The 27,775-nt window shown below is 34.6% G+C and overlaps 1 protein-coding gene across 2 annotated transcripts in view; it reads right to left on the bottom strand.

Moving 5' to 3' along the window:
- Positions 1-8,053: 8,053 nt before the first annotated feature.
- The window catches only part of KLHL1 (kelch like family member 1), a 207,727-nt gene continuing 188,005 nt past the window's right edge, over positions 8,054-27,775 (bottom strand). For both annotated transcript variants that reach the window (XM_030477140.1, XM_030477141.1), the window contains exons 9-11: positions 14,625-14,837; positions 10,958-11,129; positions 8,054-8,698 (exon numbers count right to left, since the gene is read on the bottom strand). In XM_030477140.1, the coding sequence (XP_030333000.1) occupies positions 8,633-8,698; positions 10,958-11,129; positions 14,625-14,837 (451 nt within the window). In that variant the 3' untranslated portion in view covers positions 8,054-8,632. The remainder of the gene's footprint in view (positions 8,699-10,957; positions 11,130-14,624; positions 14,838-27,775) is intronic.

The raw sequence follows: 27,775 nt of genomic DNA, 5'->3' as shown, positions 1-27,775 counted from the left end.
GCATATCTTCTCACAAATCCTATTTATGTTAAGTATAGAGTATGATCCATGTTTCTTGGGAGGATTTTAAGAAAGGGGAATATGTGATTCTCCCAGGTTACACATGAAAACTGAGGAAACAAAGGGTTTCGAATCTAGGTCAGTCTGAACTGTCCACCCATCTGAACTGTCCACCCACACACTTTAGTGTTCAACTGGATCTCACTGTAGGATGAAGTCAGAATAAACCTAGAATACACAGGTGTACCCAAGAAATACGAGGTACTCCTAGATCCTACAATACAAATCTGCTTTTGCATCCCAGGTTAGCATTTCAGATGCTAAATATTCCAACTACGTTTAATTCAAGCCAATACAGTTTTGCCTAAACAGATTTACTTTTTGCTACTCTAAGATTATTTTATTGATCATCATATTAAGCAACATCCAGACTCACTTGCAGTTCACATCTCTTACTGTAATTAAATCCTGAACCACATAGCTGTGAATGCAGATTTTTATTTTTAATTTTTTTGAGGGGGAGGAGTTCTTTTGTTACATTTCTAATAAAAGAAGAAAAACATTGAAAGTCTGAATTGTTGATGATGTTATGTGTCATTCCACTATAGTCTTGACAGTCTAACTTAAGAAAAGGATAAATTACTTAAATATTAATATTTATCAGGGTCTTAAGGTTCTTGCCTTTTGAATTTGCACAAGGAAAACTAGGTATGGCAAAGTTTAAAATACACAAGCTAAAACCTTAATTGTGTTACTATACCCACTTAAAGAATCACCTCTGCAACACATAAAACCAGGCATATTTATTTTTTCACAGTGACATTTTCAGGATTCAAATTCCTTAAAAACAAGTTGTGTCAAACAAAGCCAGGCTACAAGTTTAACTTTGTGCTCTATGTCTTCACTTGCATTCTATACACACATGTCCAAGATCTAATGGAACCACAGTAAAAGCATAACATTCAGTAAACTGCTCTGCAAATATTGCAAAATTTAGGACAGCTTAATTGAATGTATTTGCAACCATAATTGTACATTTTCATAATGCATTTATTCTCTTACATTCCAAACTATTGTACACTTAATTTTGCTCTGTGGTTCCTTACCACACTAAATATACTCATACCTCAACATCCCAAGACACTTCTTAAATACTAGTTTTGTTTTCAACTAACATTTCAAAACTTCTGACTGGTCCAGTTTGATGCAAAAGTCATATAATACATCTGCAAACAGTTGCACTCTCATATGACAGCACTGAAAGTTCATATTTATGACACACTGCTAACCACATCATGCTTACTTCAACTATGTCCCACTTGCAGGGAAGACTCAGCCCTGGGTTTCCAGTCTTTTGGTATGCAAGGTGAGGGCAGAAGCTTTTTAGTTGAAGAACAAGTCATCCACTAACATAAATCTGCTGACACTGTATGTTGATTTGACCATTCTAGAAAAATTACTACTAATTTTTTGTTGTTCTTGTTTTAAATTTTTTTCACCCCAGTTAATGAAGTCCTCTGTTCTGTGCCTAACTGTTACTTCTGTGACATTTTAGTTACAGCTTTTCCTCTAATTTTAATTTTGCAATTAATTATTATTTATGACTATAAGTTTGTAAACATATATTAGAATCAAGGACACGGATCTTATCTGCTTATTTTTTTGAGGGGTTTTTGGTTGGGGGTTTTTAATGGTTTCTTTTTTAGGGGGAAGAAGGGAAAGACAGCAGTCAAGTTCAAGTGAAGTTCATTGAAAACCTTGGTTTCATTTTAGTCATAATTTTTTTTAATGAGTTGAAGTCACTAATCAAAAATGTTTTAGCTTCCTGACATAGAAAGATTATGTGTTCTTTAATATGATTTCAGCAGAATCCTTCCATGTATTTTTCTGCAAAGTTCCACACACACAAAAACATTTGTTACATAAACAAATAAAATACAGTCACAACTTTGAGAATTTGAATTAAAAAATAAGCATCTGATCCTTCATTTTGATCTGATCAAAATGGGTTGTGATTTTAAGAAGTGGTAAACATTCACAATTTACAATTTAATTAGCAATGAATCCATTGGTTGTTCAGAACTGCACGAAGATCTTGAACTCACATAAGAAGAAAAAAGCTTTTTACCTGCAATAGCTGTACAATGGATCCATTATTTCAAAAATTGCCTTTAATCACAAAAAATATATTTCTTAAATTAAGCCTATGTATACAGAGCTGGTAAAGAATTTGTAGCATGGTATAAACTATTGCAAGGTAAATTATAATTCCGATAAATTTATGAGAAAGTCAAGCAGATTCGTAATTTCAGACAGATCATACAATTTGATATTTTTCTACACTTCATTGTTGGGATTTTTACTAATTTAGGTGCCTAAATCTGGGTTAGTCATACTGGTACCTTTATAAATCACAGGGAAACAATGCATCTCAAATGGGTAACTATTTTGTATGCCTGTATTTGGATGAAATGAAACATCTGGTGAGAGCGGTCTGGTTTTCCCCAGTTTCATTCTTCCTACACAAGGGCCTGGCATAACTGATACCCATTCATTACATCAATCTAATGTGCTAGTGTTTAAATAATCCTAATTTATGTTCTGAAGGTTTCTAAAGTTTAATTATATAGACATGTTTTGCAGCTTACTGTATGATATTTGTCCCTTCTCCCTGATATCTAGCTGGATATCTAAACATTAGGTAACCAGGACCTGCAGATACAATTTTCTCCTTTTAGGCTAATTATAAGGGATTTTTTTTACTTCTTTAATGTCATTTGGAAGCTCAAAATTACCACTTTCTGAAGACCATTAACAGTGCTTGATTTCAGAACAAGGAAATTGTTTTGTTCAGTATGTAGTTGAATCTTGCAGTAATGTTCTAAATGGAATGCCTGTCATAGTTATTTGAAATAAATATTTGTATGGCTGGTTCCTTCTAGACATTTACCAGCTTTTAGAGATTCATCTCACCCAACTTTTGTATTTATCTTAAGAAATGTATGTGACCACAGTGTGACTATCTGCATCTGAGCTAGTCATTTTAGCACTAGGCACCTTTTGCAGTCAATGGACAGAAACACACCTTTAAAGTGTGATTTATTTCAGCTTTAGAATGACACGATTCACGTCCTAGAAACACTGATTTCACTATTCTAGCTGTAAGAAAAAACCTAGGATATATAACTCTGATGTGAACATTTACAGAGTAGATATCTGTATTCAAGAACAATCTATATATTTGAGAACACTGTGTTAATGAAATAAAGAACTGGATATTTATTCATTCACTTGCTATTGCAAGTCTTTCTTTTTTTTCCTTTCAAATGGGACAAATGACATTTTTAATCCATTGATGTCCTGGAAAATATACAGATGTAGAAACAAGAAAAAAAAAATAAAACTTGATACACTCCATTTCCGTACTATGCCTACATGTGAGATTTTCCACTATGTGACTGAAATATGCCATCCAAATCTTTACAGAATTGCACATGGAAACATTTCAGCATTAAATAGAAAAGCAAAACCAGGAACTCTACATTAGGCAACAGCAACTACTGTAGGTGATATTTTAATAACTCTGCTGAGTAAGGGTGACTTACTCATGACTTGCTTACAGAACAAATTTCTGACTGAAGTGATGCACAAAAGCTAATTTTCATGGTAAAAAAGGATCTCTATGAGTTAGCATTTAGCATATTTAACCATATCATGCCAGCATTAATGAAGATTAATTGACTGTGTTCTCACACCTATGTTCACTGTAAGTGTCATTCTTTGGATAAATAAGGTTAATATTTTCATGATTAAGAGACTGAAAGTAAAACATTTTTAAATTCAGCCTTTCTTAAAACCCAGGTGGGTCACAAGACACCACAAGACACCACCTTCAAATGTCTAGTGGCACTGGATATAAGGGATCATGGATTCTCTTTGCCTACACATAGGCACCTTATGTCATCTAAAAACATTAGAGCTTCCCATGTGAACTTCTGTTGCGACTCCAAAACTTTATCAATGATGTCATACCTGCCTGCCTGATGTGGGTGTCTTAAATAATTTTGGGCATCTCAGATGATAGCAGACACTTACGTGTGGGTAACTAAAATGAAAGCTCATTTACTTAATATAAACACCTCGCTTCTGGAGCATTATTTTTTTCCTGGAGGCCTTCAAATGCAGCCCCCTCCAGTGAGTATTTGTGGGGACAGCCTCTGCATTAGAAATAGTTCACTAAGAATACCAGTCTTTATACACAATCTTTAGAGGGTGACGGGTTTGGGTTTGGCAGCTCCATAGATCCCTTCAGGAAGCTGTGGATAGCCAGTGAATACAGGCTCTATTGTTCCCTGCCGCTGCATTTCTTACCTTTGGTAGTAATTTTTTTTATAGTTTAGTTTCCAACAGTTGCAGTTCTGCACATGGAAATCAAAGCTTTGCTGATTTAAGTATTTTGAGCAGTCTCTCTGCCCCTGAGTGTACCTAATCCCCATGTACTATGAAGCAGAACAATAATGAGGAAATTTACAATTAAATGTAAGGTTATTCCAATTTGAGCAGCTTTACACTGGATTTAGAATAAGGCTGAAGAATAATTATTTTGCCAAATATTTTATACAGTCTCATTTAAGTTAGAACAGATATATTGCATGTATAATCTATTTTTAAACAGAAATATTTCTGAAATTACTTCTACGTATTGAGATTCTCTTCTGAGTTGGTAGCGAGCCTGTATTACCTGGTGTACGTACATCTATTTTGATACAAGAGACACAAAAATGTCCAAGAACTTGATATTCTCAGAATTTAAAGTATGTAACTAGTTACTGACTTCTAAGGTATGTCTGAGCTACTGTTTTTCAATATTGAGATTTTAAGTATTACTTTGGGATAAAGAATCGTGCATGACTAAACACAGTTTTTTAAGGTTGGAGTAATCTCTGAATAGTTGGAAGCTCTCTATTAAAAATGTTCACATTTTTAGAAAGTTTACATTTCTTTTTTCAATGTATAGATCTTTAAAAGACTGGTGACATATAAAAAAAGTTTTATTTTGGCAAAGAAAAGTAAACCTTTTTTTCTGTGATGGACATCCACTTTGCATATAGAGTGGTAAGAAATTGTTTACCAGTATGGTGTACTATTATACTTGCTGTTTTCATCAGAAACGATTCTGTGGGAAAATGTGCCTAATGGTAAAAACCTCTGCAATATAAACAGAAACTGGAAAACTGGATGTGGGGAGGGGAGAAAAGTGAGAAAGCAGTATTGCACAAAGAGCCAATGTACAGCTGGGTTGTGAGCATATAAAACTAAACACAGGTGTATGTATAGGAGATGCTAATGGCAAAAAAGTGCACTGTGACCTGTTCCAGACTGTGAATTTGATACAGGAAAACAGTTTCCCACAGAATTAAAGAATTATTAATGAAATTTATTACTGCTATTTAATAACAGTTACATGAGATTTTATTTTTTAAGCCTTTGCAGAAATGCCTTCTCTATTTATTCTTCATGAAATAGCTAATGCAAAGTCATAGATAGCATAGGATACATTTTGTTATACCCAGTCCATTGTGAGCACAGTAATAAAGAAAGATTTCTAGAACGTGAATTCTGCTGTGGAAAAACTGTATTGTGTTCATGATCACAATGCACAGTGTTTCTAGTGTTTGCTCATGGACATCAAAGTCTGAGCCATTAAGACCTGCATAGCTTCAAACTCATCTGTGAGTTCTTTTTACTGAAGTAATTGAAAAGTATTTAAGTAATTGAAAAATATATTCAATGGGATTAATTGGGGCTTTCTAAACATACAAACTAATCTGAATAATACATAGAGCTTTCTAGATATATTTTAACATAAGTGCTTTTCAAATATTGGTCAATTGATGGCAGTTTTCTGTAGAAGAGAATGATACTCAAGGAAATCATCCTTTGTCTATGCCAAAATGGTTCCCTTAAATCAATTAACATTAGCTTAACAGAGTAACATTATGAGGCAGGCATCCTTAAATTACTTTAATAATGTAACAAGTTTCATATGATTAAAAGTCTGTTCTATATGCAAAAGGATTTTTTAAAATTTACTGTTGCTTTTAAACAATATTGGTATTTTTATTGCAAGAATAGACATACAAATATGTATTGAACAATTATAGTTAAAGCCAAGGTAACAATATTCTTACCTTCAGATCTTTTTATTGCTTTATTTGTGGCTTTGATTTCAATGCAAAAAAAAAAAAAAAGTCAGTAAAATTGGACCACAAAATGTCAATAATAAAGACCTCTACTAAATAATGACTTTTAAACTACATTTTTCTATGAAGATCTTTGCTAATAATGATTATATTCTTAGCATTCTTCACTGTAAATAGTAAAACCTGTAAATGTAAAAAATAACTAATAGGAAACTTCCAAAATGGCAAGGTAATCAACAAGTCCATAAACAAAAGAGGATCACAAGATTAATCTTTCTTTTTCAAAATTGATTTTTTTATGCTACTTTATTAGTAGAAACAAATTAAAAATGGTAACTGGAAATGTGCAAATGGAAATTAAGAACAGAAAATAAAATTGAGGGTAAGTTGAGGCTAAAAATGATGAAGGCATAGAAAACAAATCTGCCATGAATTACAATTAACAGACATAATCCTTTTTTGAAGGTCAGTACATAGGTAATCATATCTCTATTGTGTATGGATATACTGTAACCAAAAGGAAGTTCTGGGAATAGAATTAAAAATTTTATTTCTAACTTCATTAGGTATCTGTGTATGAGAAGGGAATGCTAATGTCATTGCAATCATAATTCTAAAATCTTTTTTTGGTCTCAGCAGCTTATCTTTATGTGAAGCAAAATTTCTATAGAGGTAATATCTTTTATTCAACAAATTGTTACAGTTGTGGAAAAAAAAGGACATGCTTGTCTGTGGAAGACTAATTGCAGTTCAAAAGCCAACTGACTATGGAAAACTAAAATTGAAACTTTTGCAACTGGTTTCTATTTAGGACAGAGAAGCATTTGAAAGACTTAAACAAATATACTTCGGCTTAAGAACTGAAGTTCAGTTTGTCAGGAAACAAAGATCTCCATGCATGCTGATGCTGTTTAGAAGGAAAGACACATCTACAAATCAAATGTCCCTAGTAGAAGGCTGCACCTATTTTTTCATCTCAAATGGTTTCAAATGTTTCCTCTAGGAAATCTCTTGTAACTACAACCAGAATTCCTTCTGAATTGTTAGTGACAGAGGACTGTGAGTTTTCGGAATTTTGGGTCATGAAATATTTCCTAAAGGATCAGCAAGGCTTTAAAGACAATGCATACCTGGTAGTCCTGTTCCCAGAGCCTATGCCTGAATAGCAGAATTCCATATTCCATTAGGCGCCTTAAGATACTAACTGATAAAGCTGAGCAGATAGAAAGTATCAACATTAAATCTACTGCCAAGGCCAAAGCTCAACATATCATTACTACCAGAAATTATCAGCCCTAAAGGGAAGTACAGATGACACTAGTATATTTACCATATGAACATTATCAGATTAAATAGTCTAATTTTCCTTATTCCAGCTGCATTTATTCTGAATTCCCTAGTTGCAGTTTTTCCATCATAAGTGGAAAGTCATAAATTGGCAGCTCTAATCAGGCAAAGTTGTGTATGTACAAGTGTGAGAAAGAAATAAGATGTAGTATTTTTATCCTTCTTGAAATGTTAGAAGAGTCTCTATATAGACTGTTCTGGTCATGGCTCATCTGTTACAAGAAGCAGTGAAGGAACAGTATCTGTTTTCCAGCTTTTCATGAGCTTCCAACAAGCAGAAGATGCATCAAGCAATGAGATCAGAGCCCACATGCTTAAATTGAATACAAGACTAAGGAAGAATTGGGAAACTTCTTTTGGCGCCCATATTTGCAGCAAAACCCCAGTGCAGCCAAAGGATTGCTTTGTGTATAATTAGATTAAACACACAGGCTTCCCTTTAATAGACTCACGAGATGTGTTAACACTGGCAAGAACATACAATTCAAAGTTAAAACAAAAAGTAATTTTGGAGGTTTATTTTTAGTTTTGTTTTTCTTCCTACAGTAGAGCAACAGTTCAGTCATTATGAATGAAACTTGAACATCTAGACTTTTCTACCTCTTCAGTAAGAACCAAACCACCAAGACAAGACCTAAACACAATTTTTTTTAAATTACTATCTACTTTCCTCTTTTAAAAAACACAGTTTAAAAGTGATTAAATGTATTTCAATGTTTCTGCAGTGAAAACTCTTGCAGCCATGAAAACTGTTCTCATTTTCCCTCATGCTCCTTGCATAGAGTTGTCCCTTGGTTATCCAGTTCTCCAGGACACATTTGTGAGAACAGTACCTGAACTTACTACTCCGTGCTCACATATTTATGCCTACAACAGCCTGATTTTTTTTCTTGTTCACTGACTGTGAACATTTCTTACGATTTTATAGGGCATAAATATTTGATCTTTCTCACTTCCAAACTTCAAGTTTGTGATCAACAGAGTATCCACTGTGTGAATCCTTGTTCTCATGAAGAAATCACTCTTGTTGTCTGATAGAAAAATAATCATTTCACAGTCAGTAAAGCCCTAAGCAGCGCTGATCAAACTCCTGGTTGTTTGATGACTACGATGCAGGCACCAGCTCTTCCAATATTTAGGGAAGCCATCTGCAGGAATAAAGACACAAATTAACTGAACAGGAATAAGCCATGCAAGGGATTGCCAAAGTGCTATATCAGCATTATTCTTAAATGATCAAAACTAATGGGACTATAAACCACAGGAAAAAAAAAAATACAACCCACAATATCCTAGTATTGTAGTTTTAAAGTTACTTACATCTGAAACCTTCCAATTGAAAATGTGAGAAGAGAAAAAAATAAGTGATTTTAGAATTACCATCACTTTTGTGAACTGTTGATATGCAAGGGCTTGCTATAATCTGTGACTGTAGCCCTGGAGACAAGGTCAAGACTAACCATACCAAAATTGTATGGTTCCAGTATTCTTAAACAGGTTCGAGTGTTGGAATAAGTTTAGCAGATTTAGACACTATTCAAGACAACACAAGGATGAATAACTTTAGGGGACTGGATCTTGATGAAACTAACACAGTAGAGTCAGCTTATATGGTATGTAATAATAATAGTAAAGATAATACACTATAATTAATGATACATGTTTCCTAACTATCTATCTGTCTAAATGTGGTTATTCATGGGCTGTTTTTTATATGGACTGGTGGATTTGGTAAAAGAATCTTTCCAAACTGATTTCTTATCTGCTACAGAAAGTAATAAAAATGCTCTTATAATTTAATTAATATTAGATTAAAAAGATAGGCTTCTGCATTATTTTTAAACCATATATGTCTACATTTAAGCCTGTCCCTCTACTCTGCTCTTGTGAGACCTCACTTGAAGTACTGCGTACAGTTCTGGTGTCCTCAATGTAAAAAGGACATGGAGCTGTTGGAGCGAGTCCAGATGAGGGCCACGAGGGAGATAAGAGGGCTGGAGCACCTCCTGTATGAAGACAGGCTGAGAGAGTTGGGGCTGTTCAGCCTGGAGAAGAGAAGGCTGCATGGAGACCTCATAGCAGCCTTCCAGCATATGAAGGAGGCCTAGAAGGATGCTGGGGAGGGACTCTTCCTTAGGGACTGTAGTGGTAGGACAAGGGGTAGTGGGTTCAAACTTCAACAGGGGAAGTTTAGATTAGATGTAAGGAAGAAGTTCTGTACAGTGAGGGTGGTGAGGCACTGGAATGGGTTGCCCAGGGAGGTTGCGGATGCTGCATCCCTGGTGGTGTTCAAGGCCAGGTTGGACAGAGCCTTGGGTGACATGGTTTAGTGCAAGATGTCCCTGCCCATGGCAGGGGGGTTGGAACTAGATGATCTTAAGGTCCTTTCCAACCCTTACTATTCTATGATTCTATGATTCTATGACAACAGAAGCAACCCTTTACAATCATAAAAAACAAATAAGCATTTTGAATATAACACATCTGGCCTATTTAAAATGCCAATATGAGGAGAAGATCATGCTTTCAAAGTATGTACTTTTCACAAACTTTAAAGGGAACTTAGGGTGACTAACTCAGATGTAAACGTCTACACTGGTGGAACAAATTACTCTTTCAGGAAATCTTAGAACTAGTAATAGAAAGTGCTGAAACAATGCTTTGTTTCTTTTTGTTTTTGCTATGAATCCAAGCACTACTGTGACACAATAAAATACATTCCTTCTACAACCAAATTACTATTATACCTATTCTTATGTGGTTAAAAATTAGACAAATGCATACAATTTAACATTTCAAAATTTCAAAATATTTAAAAACTGGCAGTGTTCAAGGCCAGGTTGGACAGGGCCTTGAGCAACCTGGTCTAGTGAGAGGTGGGAGGGGCAGAGTAGTTGGAACTAGATAATCTTACCATCCTTTCCAACCCTAACCATTCTATGATTCTATGAAAATATTTATCATACAGAAGAAAATGGAACTGAAGAATGAAATGGAAACTTGGGTCTCTACATAAAATAAAAATTTTCCTGTGAAGGATATTCAGGACATGCTCAGTACCAATGAAAATTCTAGATCCATTTTCCTACTTTTTATGACATTTCTTCTGCATGAAGAAAGTTGGAAAAGAATAATTTGCTATAGACATTAATCAGAACAAGATTTTTGTCTAAGAGGTAACAAGATAATATTTATAATGACTGCTTATCCTGCCTTTTTCCAATTTCTTAGGATCCAATTCTCTTTTTTCTGTCTTCAGAGGAAACTCCTGATATATTTGATAAAATACTAGGACTAGTTTTACAGCAATGGCAACATCAGATACCATACCTCTTTTTCAGAAATCTTTTTACGTACAATGATCAAAATACGTTACAGATGAAAAAAAATAAAGACTTTATGATTACCTGTGTCCATTCATTAGTTTGAGGGTCATAGGCTTCCATAGTGTTCAGGTATGTTTGACCATCATAGCCACCTACTGCATATAACTTGTCACCAAGGAGACAGACACCAACAGCATCTCGAGGCATACTCAGTGGAGCCACCATTGTCCATGTATCTGTTTTTGGATCATACCTGAGGAAAGAGAAAAAATGTCCAGATAAGTGCCAGTTCATGCTGACCTTGACCTGAATATAGTCCTATTTCTCCAAAAAATAAAAATCCTTTAGTACCCTATACAAAATTAGGCATCAAACCACTTTCTCCTACACCTTTAAAAGACAGTATTAGATATAAGTTCTTTTTTTTTTTTTAAAAGAGTCAAGTTCTTTCAACATATTTTCTTGTAGTCTAAACTTTATTAACTAGAAGTTGATAATACTACAGAAAGTTGTATATATTGTTGTGGTTTAAGCCCAGCCAGTAACTCAGAACCATGCAGCTGCTCGCTCACTCCTCCCCTTCTTCTCCCTCTCTCCCAGTGGGACGGGGAAGAGAATCAAAATAATGTAAATCCCAAGGGTTGAGATAAGAACAATCCAGTAGCTAAGGTATAATACAAAACTACTTCTACCACCACCAATAAAAATAATAATAAGGGAGAAAATATAAAACTAAAAAGTGAGGGAAAAAAAACCAAAAATAAACACAAGTGATGCACAATACAATTGCCCACCACCTGCTGACCGGTACCCAGCCCGACCTGAACAGCAATCTGGACCTTCTGGGTGACTCCTCCAAGCTTATATACTGGGCCTGATGTGCTGTGGTATGGGATACCCCTTTGGCTAGTTTGGGTCAGGTGTCCTACCTCTGCTTCCTCCCAGCTTCTTGTGCCCCTCCTCACCGGCAGAGCATGAGACTGAAAAAGTCCTTGACTGGAGTAAACACTACATAGCAACAACTAAACCATGGATGTGTTATCAGCATTGTTCACAGACTAAAGCCAAAAACACAGCACTGCACCAGATACTAAGAAGGAGAAAAATAACCATGACAGCTGAACCCAGGACATATATACATGCTTTACAAAAAAGGAAAACTCTAGGCTTTTGATAGAGTTAATCAGAGTCTTTAATTAGATCAGAGTTAATAAGAGTTCTTTCATACACTACTCCAGAATTACAAAGACCACAGTGAAGATGTGCTAAAGCAGGGAAACTAAATGCAATTGACATATTTGGGCTTCATATTTTTCTAACAAACAGGTATGCAAGGCTAAACAGAATTCTTATAATTCAATTCTGTCAACAAAATGGAACTGCACAAGAACTTGTTTCTTTGTAACTGCCAGGAAAATATCTGAGATTTCTTATATCCTTTCTTCTGCTAAAAAAGCCTGTACATTTCATCTGTATAATAGCTAGGTATGCCCTAAGGTCAGAAGGGTTATCATAGAAGTTCTTGAATGTGGAAAGAATCAATCTGAAATCAAGGTGAGAAGAAGGGGAAGAATTTGCTTAAGGTTTTAATAGCTGTTTTGAGCAACATTTGGAAAAGAAAGCTGTTTTATAAAATCTTCCAAAATACCTCCAAAATTTTATAATTCTTAAAAAGGAATCAGTTATTTTACCTTTAAAAAGGGTATACAACACTGTAGTTTCCCAGCTTGTGAAGAGCAGACAAACATATTATTTTAGAATGCTTGAACCTATAGGAAATCCTTTACAATTGCATCTATCTTAGAAGACATCAAACTAGGAGTGCTAATTACTACTGAGCAAGATTCTAGCAGTAGCACTTAAAACCCACATACCTAGTCTCCCTAGATCTACATAATCTCAAAAATAAGTTTTAAAACATTATGTCTGGTTTGACAGTCTTCCAGGAGCAAAATCATATTTGAATAAAGTACGTCACATCAGGTTGTATCAGAATGACAAAATGACTGAAGCAGAGACTCATTTCTGAAGAAGAAAAGCAACTTAGTTAAAAAAAAAGATGCCCTAGATATTTACTGAAAGTAGAACTTTCAGAGAGATGTAAAATAGTTTACTGTAATAGACGTCATTATCACTTACTAGTGTTGGTTTCCTAAATTATTCAGATGATTTTATTTTTTGAAGATGATGTATTAATTTTGAATGTAAAAATGGACAAACTAAATCACATCCCAGCCACCTTATAAGTTTATCAATCACTGGGAGGGACATGAGAGTTTTTTTCATGTTATAGTGGAGTCCACCAATTAATTCACATTCACTCTATGCAAGATACTAGCCTTACAAGTTCTGATTTGTTAGTCCCAGATTTTAGTCTGGAAGCTAACTGCCCATGAAGTACATTATCCACATTTTTTGCTATCAGTGCAAAAATACCTAGACAAGGAAGAATGTATAATGACATTCAGATATCAGTACATAAAATAGCTTAAGAATGAGTGGTTTAGTCCATTGTTACAGTCCTCCCTGAGAAAGACAAATGTGATGGGTTGTGGTTTGTCTTCAACACCAGAAGGCTTTTCTGCTCAGAGACCAAAAAAAAATTAAAGAAAAGCTCCCTTACAAGTACCAATAATCAGAAGCAGTTGGAAAGGTTTCATACTTACTAATATTGTCCCTAGTAGTTTTAATATAAATTTATTTCATTGAAAATTCTGGTCATTGTTCCTTGTAAATAGAAGCCCATGAGAATAGGCCCTGAAGTACAGGCATCATAGGATTTTTTTGATGAACTTTCCGTTTGTTGGAGATGAGAAGTAAAGTACTTGTCAGTCTCTGATCTTTTTGTACATAAAGAAGAGATGGGAATGAGTTTGAGACTGAGCAAAATCATATGGATAACATAAAGAGTAACTTTCAACTTATGAATTTTGGATTACATATCAGGTAAGTGGTAAATGCCAAGCCAGACATTTAAAGATTAAACCCTTCAGAAAAGAAATAAGTATACAAGTCTCTCCCAGCACCTGTTTTTACTTGTATGTAAAGATAAACCAACTACTTAAACATATCTACTTTAAATTTTCCAACCTGTATGTTTTTGGAGACTGTATTTTCCTTTTTCTATTTTAAAGCATACAGAAACAGAGAACAGTCAAACCTTAATTAAACATTTGAAGAGTACCTTCAAACTGAATGCTAGAAACACTCCAACTCTGCCCTACTGCCTTAACAGGTATTCTTGAATTTGCAGAATATCCGCTTTCAAAATTCAGGATTCTGTAAATACAGTGTATAATGCTTATATCAACACATAAGGAAGTGGTAGCACTTCTAAAGGAAGCAAAGTCATGTACTGTAAATATAAATCACTTAAGCAGTTCTGTATTACTTCCTCGCTCAGCTGTGTTTTTAGAGTGGACACAATTTTGTGTTATAAAATTAATCCAATGCTGATTTTTTTATCTCTGCAGTTTAGTTTATGGCTCTGCATCATGCTTTAAAAACAAAATTTCTTAAATGAGGTGTGAGAAGAGTGGATTTTTGTGTCCACAATAATATACAATATGACTGTGAAAAAAGGGAAAAAAATTGTCTTCTACAAATCTCTGTGGAATATTTCAAATTACAATAAATTGGCATTTCTTGGGTAAAAACATCTGTGTAATTTTACCATCACTTAGCTAAGAGAGTGATGTTACTGGACATTATTTTGTATTATTTTTAAAATGCATGTATAATTGGATACCTTTCTACGTAGTCCAGCAGCCGGGAACAATGGTTAGAAGCAGGAGCATCATGGCCTCCAACTGCATAAAGAAAGCCATCACATGTAGCCACTCCTACACCTCCTCTTCTCTTACACATAGGAGCACACATATTCCATTTATTTGTGTGAGGATCATAATATTCCATTGAACTCAAACACGAACTTCCATCCCGACCTCCAACTGAATATAGCCTAAGAAAGTCCACACAAACAAAAAAGTTAACGAAACAAGAGCTCAGAACTGTAGAAATAAAACCAAGGAGCATCTGGGTTTTTATCTGATGTCAGCAAACAGGAAAAATAAAAAAAAAATAATCTCTCAAAATCATACAAATTTCATATGGTCAGCAAACATAGATTAATATTATTCCCAAATTCACACTTAGTCCTTTGCCCACCTGACTAGAAAGGAAGATATATTCTTTCTGGTACTGGCTATTTTCATTCTTTGATGACAGCATATACTGCCAAGAGTCCCGTAAGTGACATGTATATTTGCCTCTATAGGTCATGTAAGCAGGGTTGCAGCCTAACTGCTCATCTGTGAGGAAGAAGCGTAAGTGCTAATTTATAATTGGTAATTCAGACAAGCAAGAAATATGCAATCCATTTATTATTGTTTCTCTGTTTTTATCATGCATCAAAGCAGTGGACATTAGTTTGACAACTCCTGTTTATCTTAATTCCTTAATGCTGAATAGATTCACAGGCTTCTAATTCTCCCTTCTTAAAAAAAAAATAATTAAAAATTAAGGAAAAAAAGAAGCACTGCTTTGTATGTAATTTAGCTTTGTATGCTTAAGTAAAACCCATATAGAAAACTGTTCTCAGTGTTTGATCTAGAATTCACCCTATTCCACATAGAAAACTACCAATGGGATGCTCGTGTCCGGAGTTAATTTTACACTTATAATATAGTAGAGATCAAACATGCAGTGCATTGCTGAAAATAATATTGCATTATCTTTTAAACATGGGGTTTTTTTTTTTAAACTTCAGTTTCAAGGATCTTAGTTATATAGAAGAAAATTCTTGCTTACACTAACATTAACATGTCTACTCAGAAAGTAAGAAAATGATACGCCTCCAGGCACTGCATATATTATGAGGATTGAGTTCTGTAGGGAAGTCATGGAAAACTTCTGAAAATATTTTAAATTCAAAATGGCTAAACTGTGGTTTAACAAAAAACCTGTTGTGTTTGTAAATATCTGCAGGTAAGAAATTTGTTTTCTTCCTCCCCTTATAATGGTTCCCAGGAAGAAATAGTTCTGATTGTTCTTTCCCACTATTACCATGCTGCATTCATTTCTTAAATGAATTCTTTTGTGGTCTGCTGCCTTTTCTACAGTGCCTGGAGATTAACTAATAGAAGCACGGGCTATTTTAAAATCCAGCCACTGAGCAATTTAAGATTCAAAAGCTGTCTGTGTTAAACAATTATTCATTTGAAAGCTTTTACTGTCCTAAGCACTCCATGAATTCACAACTATTTAAATGTGCATCTGCCATTAAGTTTCACTGGCATGGATGTTGATGAATAATGAAGTACTGTACTACCACTAAATATATCACTGAAGCTGTAGAGCATTTTGGTACTATCTGACAGATAGGTATAGTGCTCTTACTAAAGTAGCCAGGAGAACCCATACTCCCCTGTGAGAGATACTTAAGCAAATATGCTTTTTTGGCAACTATTTCTGTGGATCCAGCCCTACGATATTTAACTTTCTGTATGATTGTCAGATATCCACAGGTAGGATTCAATTTGAGATTAAGAAACCTACATGTAAGTGTTAATATGTGAGTGTTTGCAGTGTCTAAATTGCTGTTATGCTTGGGGTAGTCTGCCAAGCCCAAAGAACAACCATACTTTTTTCTTCAGCAGAGAATTAGAACTGCAGAACAGCACTAAAAAAAATTAAACTTGTGATGCAAAAACATTTACTTTAATATAAAAATAAATATAAGCATTTACATGTAGTTTTTTCAAGAATATTATCTTTATTTTCAAGGATGGGACTTGGTTCAGCTGGTCACAGACGGTGATTAAAAGTTATTTCTGACATCAAGAGTACAGTGGCATTCTCTGTAGGCTGGCATATTTGACAAAGACTACACAGGAGAAACGAGCATAATTGCTGGAGGTCAAGTAGGCTATCCTGATGCAATTCAAACATCAGTAGTCTATTACTTGTAGATAAGAGAAATGATCCCTAAAAATGAAAATCATGGTTAACAACCCTGAGATTTCCAGATAGAATTCAAGCATCTAAACACTTCACACAATTTTAAAAAATGCAAAGTACAAACACTTTTGCAGAGTTCAGTGTGAATAATCATAATCATGATGATACTAAACTGAGTGGGGAAGTGGACACTTCGGAAAGCCACACCGCAGAAAGACCTGGATAGGCAGGAAGAGTGGGCTGACAAGAAACAGGAAATCCAACAAGCACAAGAGTAAGGTCTTACACATAGGTACACACAATCCAAGAGTGGATGCTGGAATCTACCTGGCTGGGTGAGCAGTTCTGTGGAAAGGGACCTGGGGGTCCTGGTAGACAACAAGCTCAATACAAGTGAGCAGTGCACAACTGCAGCAAAAAAAGCCAACAGGATTCTGGCTTACATCAACAAGGGTGTCACCAACAGGGATAAAGAAGCCATTATCCCACTCTACTCTGCACTTGTCAGGCCACACCTGGAGTACTGTATTCAGTTTTGGTACTCACTATACAAAAAAGATATGGACAGGCTGGATAGTGTCGAAAGAAGGGCCACAAAGATGACCCAACGGCTGGGAAGCCTGTCTTATGTGGAAAGGCTGAAAGAATGAGGTTTGTTCAGCCTTGAGTAAAGAAGGCTTAATGGAGACCTTATCACCATGTTCCGGTATTTAAAGGGTGGCTACAAAGAAGATGGAGATTCCCTTTTTTACAAGGAGTCACATGGGAAAGATGAGGGGCAATGGATACAAGTTACTCCTGGGAGATTCTGGTTGGACATTAGAGGTAAATTTTCACAATGAAAACAATCAGCCATTGGATTAATCTCCCCAGGGAAGTGGTGGATTCCCCAGTGCTGGACACAAGATTCAGCTGAACAGGATGCTGGGAATTCTAGTCTAGGTCATGCTTTTCCTGGAAAAGTTGGACCAGATGCTCTTTGAGGTTCATTTCAACCTGGTATTCTATGTTCCTATGTGTTTCCCTTAGTCTAAATACCCACCATTTTGTTTATTTTTTCCTGGCATGAAAAGTTTTCATCTATTCCATTGTCTTTCAACTGAAATAATTCCATAAGATGATGTTTCCACATTTAAAGTGAAGCACACTTTTTCACTCCTCTATTTCAATTTAGACAGCTTGTAAAATATAGCTAAAGGCATTCCTGAGTTGCTGATAAAGAGAGAGCAATTGCCATTCATAACTGATAAAAGTTCCAGTCAGCAACTGGGGTCACCTACTTTTTGTTAGAACACTCCATGTTATTGAGAACAAACCAAAATTAATTCCCAATATCACATTTTGGAACTATCATTTTAGAGTTTATATCTCAGCAAGGAATAGTTTATAAGACAAGCACTAAAATTTAATTTCACAAAGGTCTAGTTCAGACAAAGAAAAGTTAGAAACTGAGTAATTGGTTTAAAGCTCTGGTTGTGGATAAATCTGAGTGCCTCTGACAGGAATTGCTTCAATTTTTCAGCCAAGTTTCCTAATCCATAGACCCAAAGGTCTAAAATTACTGCAGAACAACTCTGCAACCACTACTGAATATTCAGGGTACTGTTCAGCTAATCAAAACTTTAAAAATACTTATAATGAAAGATATTTATAAGTCTTACTGCCTTCTTAGTGCTCAGAGTCCTATTTTAGAAGATGACTTGAAATGAATAATTTTTTGCAGCTTAGTCTTTCTTGGTAACAGTTTATAGTAAAATTTTCTATAGGGAAAAGTATAATGTATTTCTCTAAGAAAAAACGCCTGAAAACCTGTCATTACGAAGATTAGATATCAGCCCTCCAATTGCAAGGGCTACTCTTAGGCCTTTTAACTATATTAAGTTCTATTACTTCAGTTACAAGATGTCACCTCTGCTCTGGATGATTTGTTGAAAATACTTATAAGTAAGCTTTCATGTTTATGTGCAAGTGCTTTCAGAATTCAGAGATGAAGGATAATCCAGTGAGTTTGAATTAAGCAAACTCAAGTTCTTCAAGTTTTTCTTTGTTAATTTCACATTTTTAATTTATAAGACTATCTTACTAATTTAACATTACCTTATGTAGTACTTCATTTAGCATCAAAAACATAGCTCAATTTTTTTTCTGTTTCTTCCAGATTATTGGTGTCTGTAGACTTCTTGTAACATCTCTTAATACTTGAGTACCTACAGCAGTGTAAGACTTATTTTCAGCACTGCATGATTAAAAAGAAAGCTTGATCACATAAGAAATCATGATCACAGAACAGTCATATTTTCATTTCTGAGTTGGGGATATTCTTTTAACTGAATTGAACCTCATTGTGTATCCTACCAAAACTTTTGGGATTTCTATTATAATTATGACTCACTATTTAGAGTGGATGATTGACAAGAAGAAAGCATCCAGTACTGAGTACTTTTATCTCCACTGATCACAGTGAAAATTTTGCCTGCGGAGATATTATAGATTTCTATTCCCCAGTGGTCTATACTTCAGTTTATTCAGACACTGAGTGCTGATGTGAATTTAGACCAAACTCAGACTCCTCTGAGCTGGAAATTTGCAGGCTTTTATCACTTCTTTTTGTATTAAAATGGATAAATATTCCTATTTACATATGTATATACGTATAAAATGGCTAGAAAATGCAGTAGAGGTTACAAAGTAGGAGACATTAGCAGAAATCATGACCAGATTCAAAAGTATTTTTCTCAGCTCTATCATTACAAACCTTTGATAACTAATCAGAAACGCCATTTTCAAATTCAGTTGACAAGTCGACCTCAAAAGACCAGGCTACCTTTGATGTGAGGTAGTATTGCTTGAATCATGCCTTTGCTGAATTTCTTAACAAGGTTTTACCTTTCAAAATTCTTTCAATGTGAATATCAAAGACTATATCCAGCCTTTTGCTTAGGACCCTTTGTACCCTTTTCTGCCCTTTCAGTATGCCTGAAAGAGCAAGAGAATTACTCCAGCACAAAGGATATCTCCCTGGTAAAAGTGAGCGGAAGGCAATTTCAACACTGCTGGACTTCTGTACTGCTCACTCAGTCCACTCCTGATCTAGGAATCAGATTGTAGGACAGGAAAGACAGCAATCCATGTAGTAGTTCACTGCCAAAAGTTAAAAAAAGAATAATTTTCTGAATGGAACGCATTAATGATATCCTATTTCTGTGTGTAAATTTGGAATGGTATTTCATGTATTTGGTTCAGTAGTTCAGTAGTCAATTAAGTTAAAAATACATTCAATTTGGGGGAAAAAAAAAAAAAAGGATAAAACAAATCATAGAGTAAGTTCCTGCAATTAAAGAAAGAGTAACTATTGACAGAAAATACTGGGGGCAGGGTGGGGAAGAAACACCTTTTGCATGGATATTTTTATGGCAAAGTTCTACTTCCTACACAAGAAAGTATAGTTTCTTAATACAAAGAACCTGTTTCAAATAAATTTAATTCTAATCAAAATTATTGGGCTGCATTACCTCTGCAAGACCAGTGACTGAATGCAGACTTCACCAGTTAAAAATGCTCATGACTTTATCAGGTTATAAGTTAGTTAAGGCAAAATAGTCTTTTTAAGTTAATCATTTACTACAGCATGAGCTTAAGGCCCTTTATTTGCTTTCTTATTTATTAAAAAAGATACAGTGAATCTGTCAGTAAACGAGAATTTATTGAGCTTGCAAAATTACTTTCTGCTACATTGAGCTAATGTGTTTATGTATTCATCTTCTTTAAGTTTAATAATTTTAGACCACGCAGCTGTTCCATTTTGTTCTCTCTCAGTATCCATTTATTGAACAATTATGCCTAAAATGTTAAAAAAAAGTGACACGTTTTTGAGTTTCTAAAGTTAAGGAAGACTATTCTCAACATTTGTCCCTTTTTTCCTATAGCAGGAGGCAAAATAATTGCCTTTGTGAGAAAAGAGTTTGATCAAAAGCAGCAGTTAATAAACAGCACATTTATAAAACATCAGCAGTGTCAAAACTGTCATAAAGGAACCTGAAATAACTTCTCCAGGATTTAAATTAAGTTGTAAGTTTATTTATAGGACAAATTACATATAGAGTAAAATACAGTAAGAACAGAGACAAGATTTAAAAATTTTCTACAAAAACATTCTAAGGCTAATAACATCGGAGTTAGTCTTTGAAATATGTTTGTCATTCGTCTCATTGCCAAAGGGTTTTATAAAATTAGTTACAGTTATAAAATACCTAATAAGTAATTATTATAATAATAAGTCAAATTTCATTTTACTCTCTAGTTGGGTAGATAATGAAAAATCTGTTATGGAAACAAACACGTGAAACCATGTATTTTTATTACAAGGAAAAACACTGCTGTATTTCAGTATCAGGCAAAACACACGTATCATTCAGAAAATCACAGAATCATAGAATGGTTAGTGTTGGAAAGGATGGTAAGATTACCTAGTTCCAACCCTCCTGCCATGGGTCAGGAATGCCTCGCACTAGACCATGATGCCCAAGGCTCTGTCCAGCCTGGCCTTGAACACTGCAAGGGATGGAGCATTTACCACACCCCTGGGCAACCTGCCCCAGTGCCTCACCACCCTCACAGTATCTAACCTTATATCTAACCTAAATCTCCTGTTTAAGTTTGAACCCATTGCCCCTTGTCCTATCCCTAGAGTCTCTGATGAAGAGTCCCTCTCTGACAGGCACCCTTGTAGGTCTCCTTCAGATACCGGAAGGCTGCTATGAGGTCTCAATGTAGCCTTCTCTTCTCCAGGCTAAACAGCCCCAGTTTCTTAGCCTGTCTTCCTATGCGAGTTGCTCTTAGCCCCCTTATCAGATCAATACTGATTTATAAGTATTTGTTTGTAGTCAGTGAGAATATTGTGGGCAGAAAGCATGAGGTGTGAAAGATATTCTCTCTCTTTACATGCCTATAATTATGTATGCCAAGTATCATATTTTTCTTGGTTCAAATGGATTGGTATAAGAATAATTGAATCATCAATAAGTCACAAGAACAAAGAAACCCTCAAGCAAAATAAGTCCTGAAAAAAACTGCTCTGATGGGAAATATTATTGTTTCAGGCATACTTTTTTATCTAGTTAGTCTGGCATGAAGTTTTGAAGTTCTACTTTAGCTTTAAAAATCACAATTACAGCATATTAATACTTCATTTATTTAATAATACTGAGCCAGTTCCCTAGTTTTTACTCAAGTATGAAAATTATCAGTGCATTGCAATTATATGGATGACTGGAAATGAAGTCTTAGATCATTTAGTCTGTGACCTTCACAATGAACAAATCCTTCTCAATTCAATGAATTCAACCAATAATGAAATATTCAGCTGAAGTTGGTCCACTGAGTCAAAAGACATTTCCTTTTACCCCAATATTAGTTATTAAGAAGTTAATCAAGTTTCAAATTAGGAAAACAGAAATATCAGATAACATTGAAAATGGCTTCCTTCAGGTCCCAGCATATAGGCACTAAACTCTCTTTGAGACGGGCTGGGATTCTAATACTTCATCTCACACTAAAGATAATAATTAAAACTCAGGCTTTCAGAATAATTCAGAATGTGGGATGCTAATACCTTTTGCAGTTTTGACTGCAAAACATGAAAGAGAAGACAGTGATACATGAATGCTTTTTAAAAGTCTCCGGTTGATTGAGGAAGCTGCACTATTTAAAAATTGGCTGTGAATCTTTATAGGTGTTATCCACACTGCCTCCCACTGTCTAGATTTACATATGTCACACTCAAAAATTTAAGTTAGATGGAGTGACCCGATTGCCTTTGCCTGTCAGGTATTAGGACCAAGTAAGGTAATTCACTATGTTTGCTTGGTCTGAAGTACCCTTACATGCCCACATTAATGCATACCATACCATGTTATGTCCATTATCTACATAGAATTTGTGGTTCCTTACAAAAATTACAGCAAAAAAGAAATATGTAGTACAGACAAAATGCTTCTTATTACAAAAACTGAATGGCAGACCTTACAGTAAATGACAGTAATGCTAGCTAGTCAACCAGTCACCAGTCAACAGTCAGCTAGTCCAACAACCTTTTTGTGTGGGTGATGAATGAAGAGAAGTGCATGGCGGGGCTAACGCACTAAAAGATGTGCAGTAAACATGCAAAACAGAAATGTGGCCTAAGCATCTGGAAGTCTGACCATAGTGTTTCAAGATAAAACAGGCTCATCGAGTTCCTACCACGCAATGCAGCAATGTGATCAGCATCTCCACATTTCCTTTCACTTGGGTTCTAAAGAGAAATACACCCTAGCTGCATATGCTTTTGCCTTGGACTGGAGGAAAAATATTGGGTTTACTGTAAAGTTTCATGATTTTTCCTTGTCCTATTAGAAAAGCCACATATATTTACCTAACTCGTATCTGTTCTAGCCATTTTTAAGTCTAGCATAGACACATAAAATGAAGTAAACCTGTACAGAAACTCCTGTTTTACGGGCTGGATCTAAAGTATCAAGTTAAGTCTTGCTTGAAAGAAAGAATATGATGCATATTGAATTGAATTGCACATTCACTTAGCTTCACGGGATCCCCAAGTAGGAAATATGAATTTGTGTGCAAAAGTACAAAAGATCAGACAGGATACTGAACTAGTAATAAGCTTTAATGATTCTGCTAAAAGAAAATGACAGAGATAGTTTCTTATATGATGCATGAAAGGCAAAGAAGCAGAACTCCTGGAGGAGGTTCTAATCAGCCACGCAATTAAGTTTTGTAAGTGGTTATATGAATGTAATACATTGCTAATTCTTTTGTGCCAGACACTGAACTGCTATTAAGGACTTCGTGGAATTATTACACTATGCCTCTCCGAGGCCAGTACACAGCAAATATATTCCTGGGAGACTAACTATAAGACGATTCTGAGACCCTTTCGTGTGCATGCACAAATTTGGTTTTAATTTTGCCATTTTCTTGAAATAACCTAAATTTTCTGATGTTCACTTTGTAATAATGCATGATACTCACAAGGGACATATTAAACTAAAGCAACTGCTATTTAACACAGGCATATTGATCTAAATAACACAAGTTTCATTCCAGCTTAGTCTCATTAAATGACCTGAAAACAAAACATTCCCCTGCACATATGTCAGCATCTTTATTGATCGGGTCTCTGTGTTTCCCATTCAAAAATAAAAAGAGACTAGCTGGAAAAGTACTGCTAAGACAATAATATAGTTTATGGAAATCTATTCCTAAATAAATGCAGCCATTGCAAAACTTGTGGAAATGAATTAATATAACTGAACGAATATAACTGAACATAAATACATAAAAATACATTTTTTAATAAAGATAGATGTTATTAAAGCCTCTCCACCTAACAAACTAAATTGAAAATGAAACAAATAATGAATTTGCATGAGTGTTGAAGGGACAAAAGAATAAATATGTATATAGATATGTATCTAAAAACCAATCATTGTTATGCTCCGTTTCTATGAATTCTTAATTAGAATTGGTAGAATGTGGAAGCCTAAATTCTAAATTCTGAATTCTAAATTCTACCCGCTACAGTCAAGTGACAGACAAAATCTGATACCAATTGATAATAAATAATTTCTGTTGCTTTTCTTTGTTATGACAGGCATTTTTGAGAGTCATGTTACCCCCGTTCGAACTCTGAACTTTCAGTTAAACTTCCTTCAACATGCATGACCAGAATTAAACACAGCGTTCTAAATAGCATAAATATTTCCACAACAAATAAAACTTTATTTATTCTTCAGTGGCATTTCCTTTTTTCATTCTTCTAGTGTTTTTTGTCTGTACTAACAAGATACACAGCTTTTTTTTTCCCTCTTCTGCCACTTTCTACCATTAGTTTTCTTCTAAGAAAAGGAATACAAGTGAGCTTTAAAAACATGTGTAAGCATATACAGGAACAGTACATTAAGAACTAATAAGAAGTTACATACAAATTAATAAATTCAGAGCCAAAAGAGATCAGAACCTAAAAGGTTTTTTGTTTATTTCCACCATAATCTTATAGAAAATATAATTTTCATCCAAATTTATGGGAAAAATGTCTTTTTTTTTTTTTTTTCTGCTTAAAATGGCTTTAACTGGAAAACCAATGAAGCAGACCATAGAGGTATGGAAGATCACAAAGGGAACAGTTTTCAGTGTTAAAAAAATAAAAGAAAGACTATATCATTTCAAGTATTATAGTAGCTCACATTTGAGATATTCAGCATACAGTATCTTTTTTATGTAAACTGCCCAAAGCATGTGGGAGATACACACATATAATATTTTCTAACTCTTTCCCTTCAAATATAGTTCAACCCTGTTGCAATTTAATTATTTAATTATTTAATTCAGTGCAGAAGAAAAGAAACATAAGGAATAACCAGGAAAAGAGTCCTCAGAACTTCCATACTAAAGTAGTTTCTCCATTACTGAATGCCAAAGCCAACATCTTGTTTCTCTTTGAGACAGCCGTTTCTAATACCCTTAGAATTTATTAAAAAAAATAAAAAATCCATAATTTCTTGCCTATTTCAAAGCAAAAAGCTCAGATGAGGAATGCAGCATGTGTCAGTTCTGTGCAACAGCAGTGTAGTAAGAATAGCACCAGAGTTGAAAGGTTCACTCCCTACATATGTTTTCAAGTTTCAGTCCTTGGTATATGGGATATTTTTAAAATATGGTTATTTGCATTAAAAAGAATAAAAATCAGTAATATCTTTGCTATTTGCTTCAGTGAGACCACTATTTTTCAGCTTTTAGCGGTGTCAGTTCTGCCTTTCTGAGACACAGTTAACACCTCTTTTCATTTAGAAGTGTTCATGTAAGGCATGCAAAATTCAATTGAACATCTATTAACCAAGCAGCATTAATAAATACATGATCAGCTGAGCAAAAGAAACATACCTGGAATGTATATACATAATCATATGCAGCTCCTCATAATTTTAGATCTATGTTTGCAGGGTTATTTCTCTAGATGTTGTCTCTGCTAGTTTGCTGCATGGCTCATGCACTATTGAAACAAGATTCTTTTAGAGTAACAGGGTTATTAACGCAGCTTAGTCCTTTTGATCTACTCTGGAACATTTCAATGCCACTGTGACTTAGTAAGAAAAAATAATAGCAATTAAGTTTCAGTGGTTTGCAGATGATTTCATAACATAAAACTAACTCCTAATGTCATGGATGAGAAGTAGATCATCTGAGTATATGATACCATGAATTAAATAATACAATATTAATAATGAATGCATCCAATAAAGCTTTTTTAATCCAGAGTTACTCTGCAAATAGGATGCACCTATAATATGACAAAGTCATAAAATTTGTTAGCACTTTTAAAGCCTGTAGTTTTAATTAATTTCAGATTCAATTTAAAAAAAAGATATCTGCATATTGTCATAACAATGGGATTATAGGTACTTTATCAAGCCTCCTGCTGCTGCTACAAAAGGTACACAATCTCCTAGTATCCAGGTCTAGTAACAGTTGTTTGTGGGCTACATTAAACTCCTTGTTTGACTTTTATATTCAGTGATTCTTACAGTCCTTGCAAAAAGTCTGACAATCCCAGAAATCAATTTATCAGTGCCAAATCAATGCCTATTTATCTCAAACCTGTATCTTAGATGTGATAAACACCACCTAATGTAAAGGATTTTTTATTTTTTTTTTACAAAGTGTATAATGAAAACTTAATGATCTGAAACTGGAAGACACAGGGTAGGCTAAATTTAGTGGGTTGTTGAATTATATAACATATTCTATCAGGAAACCCTATAGTGTTATTGAATCCTTTTTTCCCTATATATTTTTTATCTTAACTTTTATCAAATATTTTTTTAATGTCCTCAACATTTATTCTATCATTCCATCCCATATTCTGCAGCTTTTTCTGATCCATTCCTCCTTGCTGTTCAACAGCAATACAGTATGAGGAAAATGCTATTCCAGAAATTTGCCAAGGGATTCTTCACTGGCTGCCTTTTATTTAGGTTCAGTTGTCCACAGTGGGATTCATATTCCCCTCTTAAATATCAAAAACACAGAAGCCAGAATCTGGGACAGAGTCCTTAGGTTTCCTATATAGTTAGTAGAGAAAATTGGGCACTTAAAGAGCACAATTCATGCTGTCCTCACATAAATGTCTAAAATAAGTAAGACAAATGCTTTCCAAAAAGTACATATTTCTTCCATTGACCATAAGGTGAGCATAGGATGACTGGCTCAGCTGCAAATGTCTATACAAAAATATCTGAAGTTAGATGTGATGAATTTCTCTCCATCTCTAAATTATTACAATTCACACTATATTTGTTTTAGCTATATTGGTAAAAGCAAGTACTTTAAAAGTGATAAGCCACACATAATAGCACGTTACTATAAAATAAGTTTTAGTAAGTGTCACGTTAAAATTTTAAAAAGTGAAAGTTACAAAAAAGAAACTTAGAATCTGAATACAGTAAGAATTATAGGATTAAGGTAGTCTTCCTCTTTTGACATGAGTCAAATTTCTGTTTACTTTTACTGTGTGAATGTAGTTGCCTTAAAACAAAGAAGATTTCAGTGCTTGGCTGAACCAAGGTGCAAAGTGCCTATACAACTGCGTACATGACTATATTAGATGGATAAACTCAGTTGGTTAACTAGAACTAACATATAAAACATATAAAAGTAAGATGAGTCAACTGTCAATTTGTCCTGAATTGGTTTATACCATACACACTGAAATGTCAGGTCTATATCCTTAAACATTTCATACAAATTTTAAACAAAAATAATGTAGAAAATATATATAAATTACTTTTTTTCAAGTAAATATAAGAGCCGAGATATGGGAGGGTGTGCACAACTGTGCCTACATTTATTTTAAAAGACACTTCCTGTTGCAATATGCTAAAAGTT

This window comes from Strigops habroptila, chromosome 2, assembly GCF_004027225.2.
Source record: "Strigops habroptila isolate Jane chromosome 2, bStrHab1.2.pri, whole genome shotgun sequence".
NCBI lineage: Eukaryota > Metazoa > Chordata > Aves > Psittaciformes > Psittacidae > Strigops > Strigops habroptila.
The sequence above is the reverse complement of the archived record's forward strand: the minus strand, read 5'-3'. Positions and strand labels throughout refer to the sequence as shown.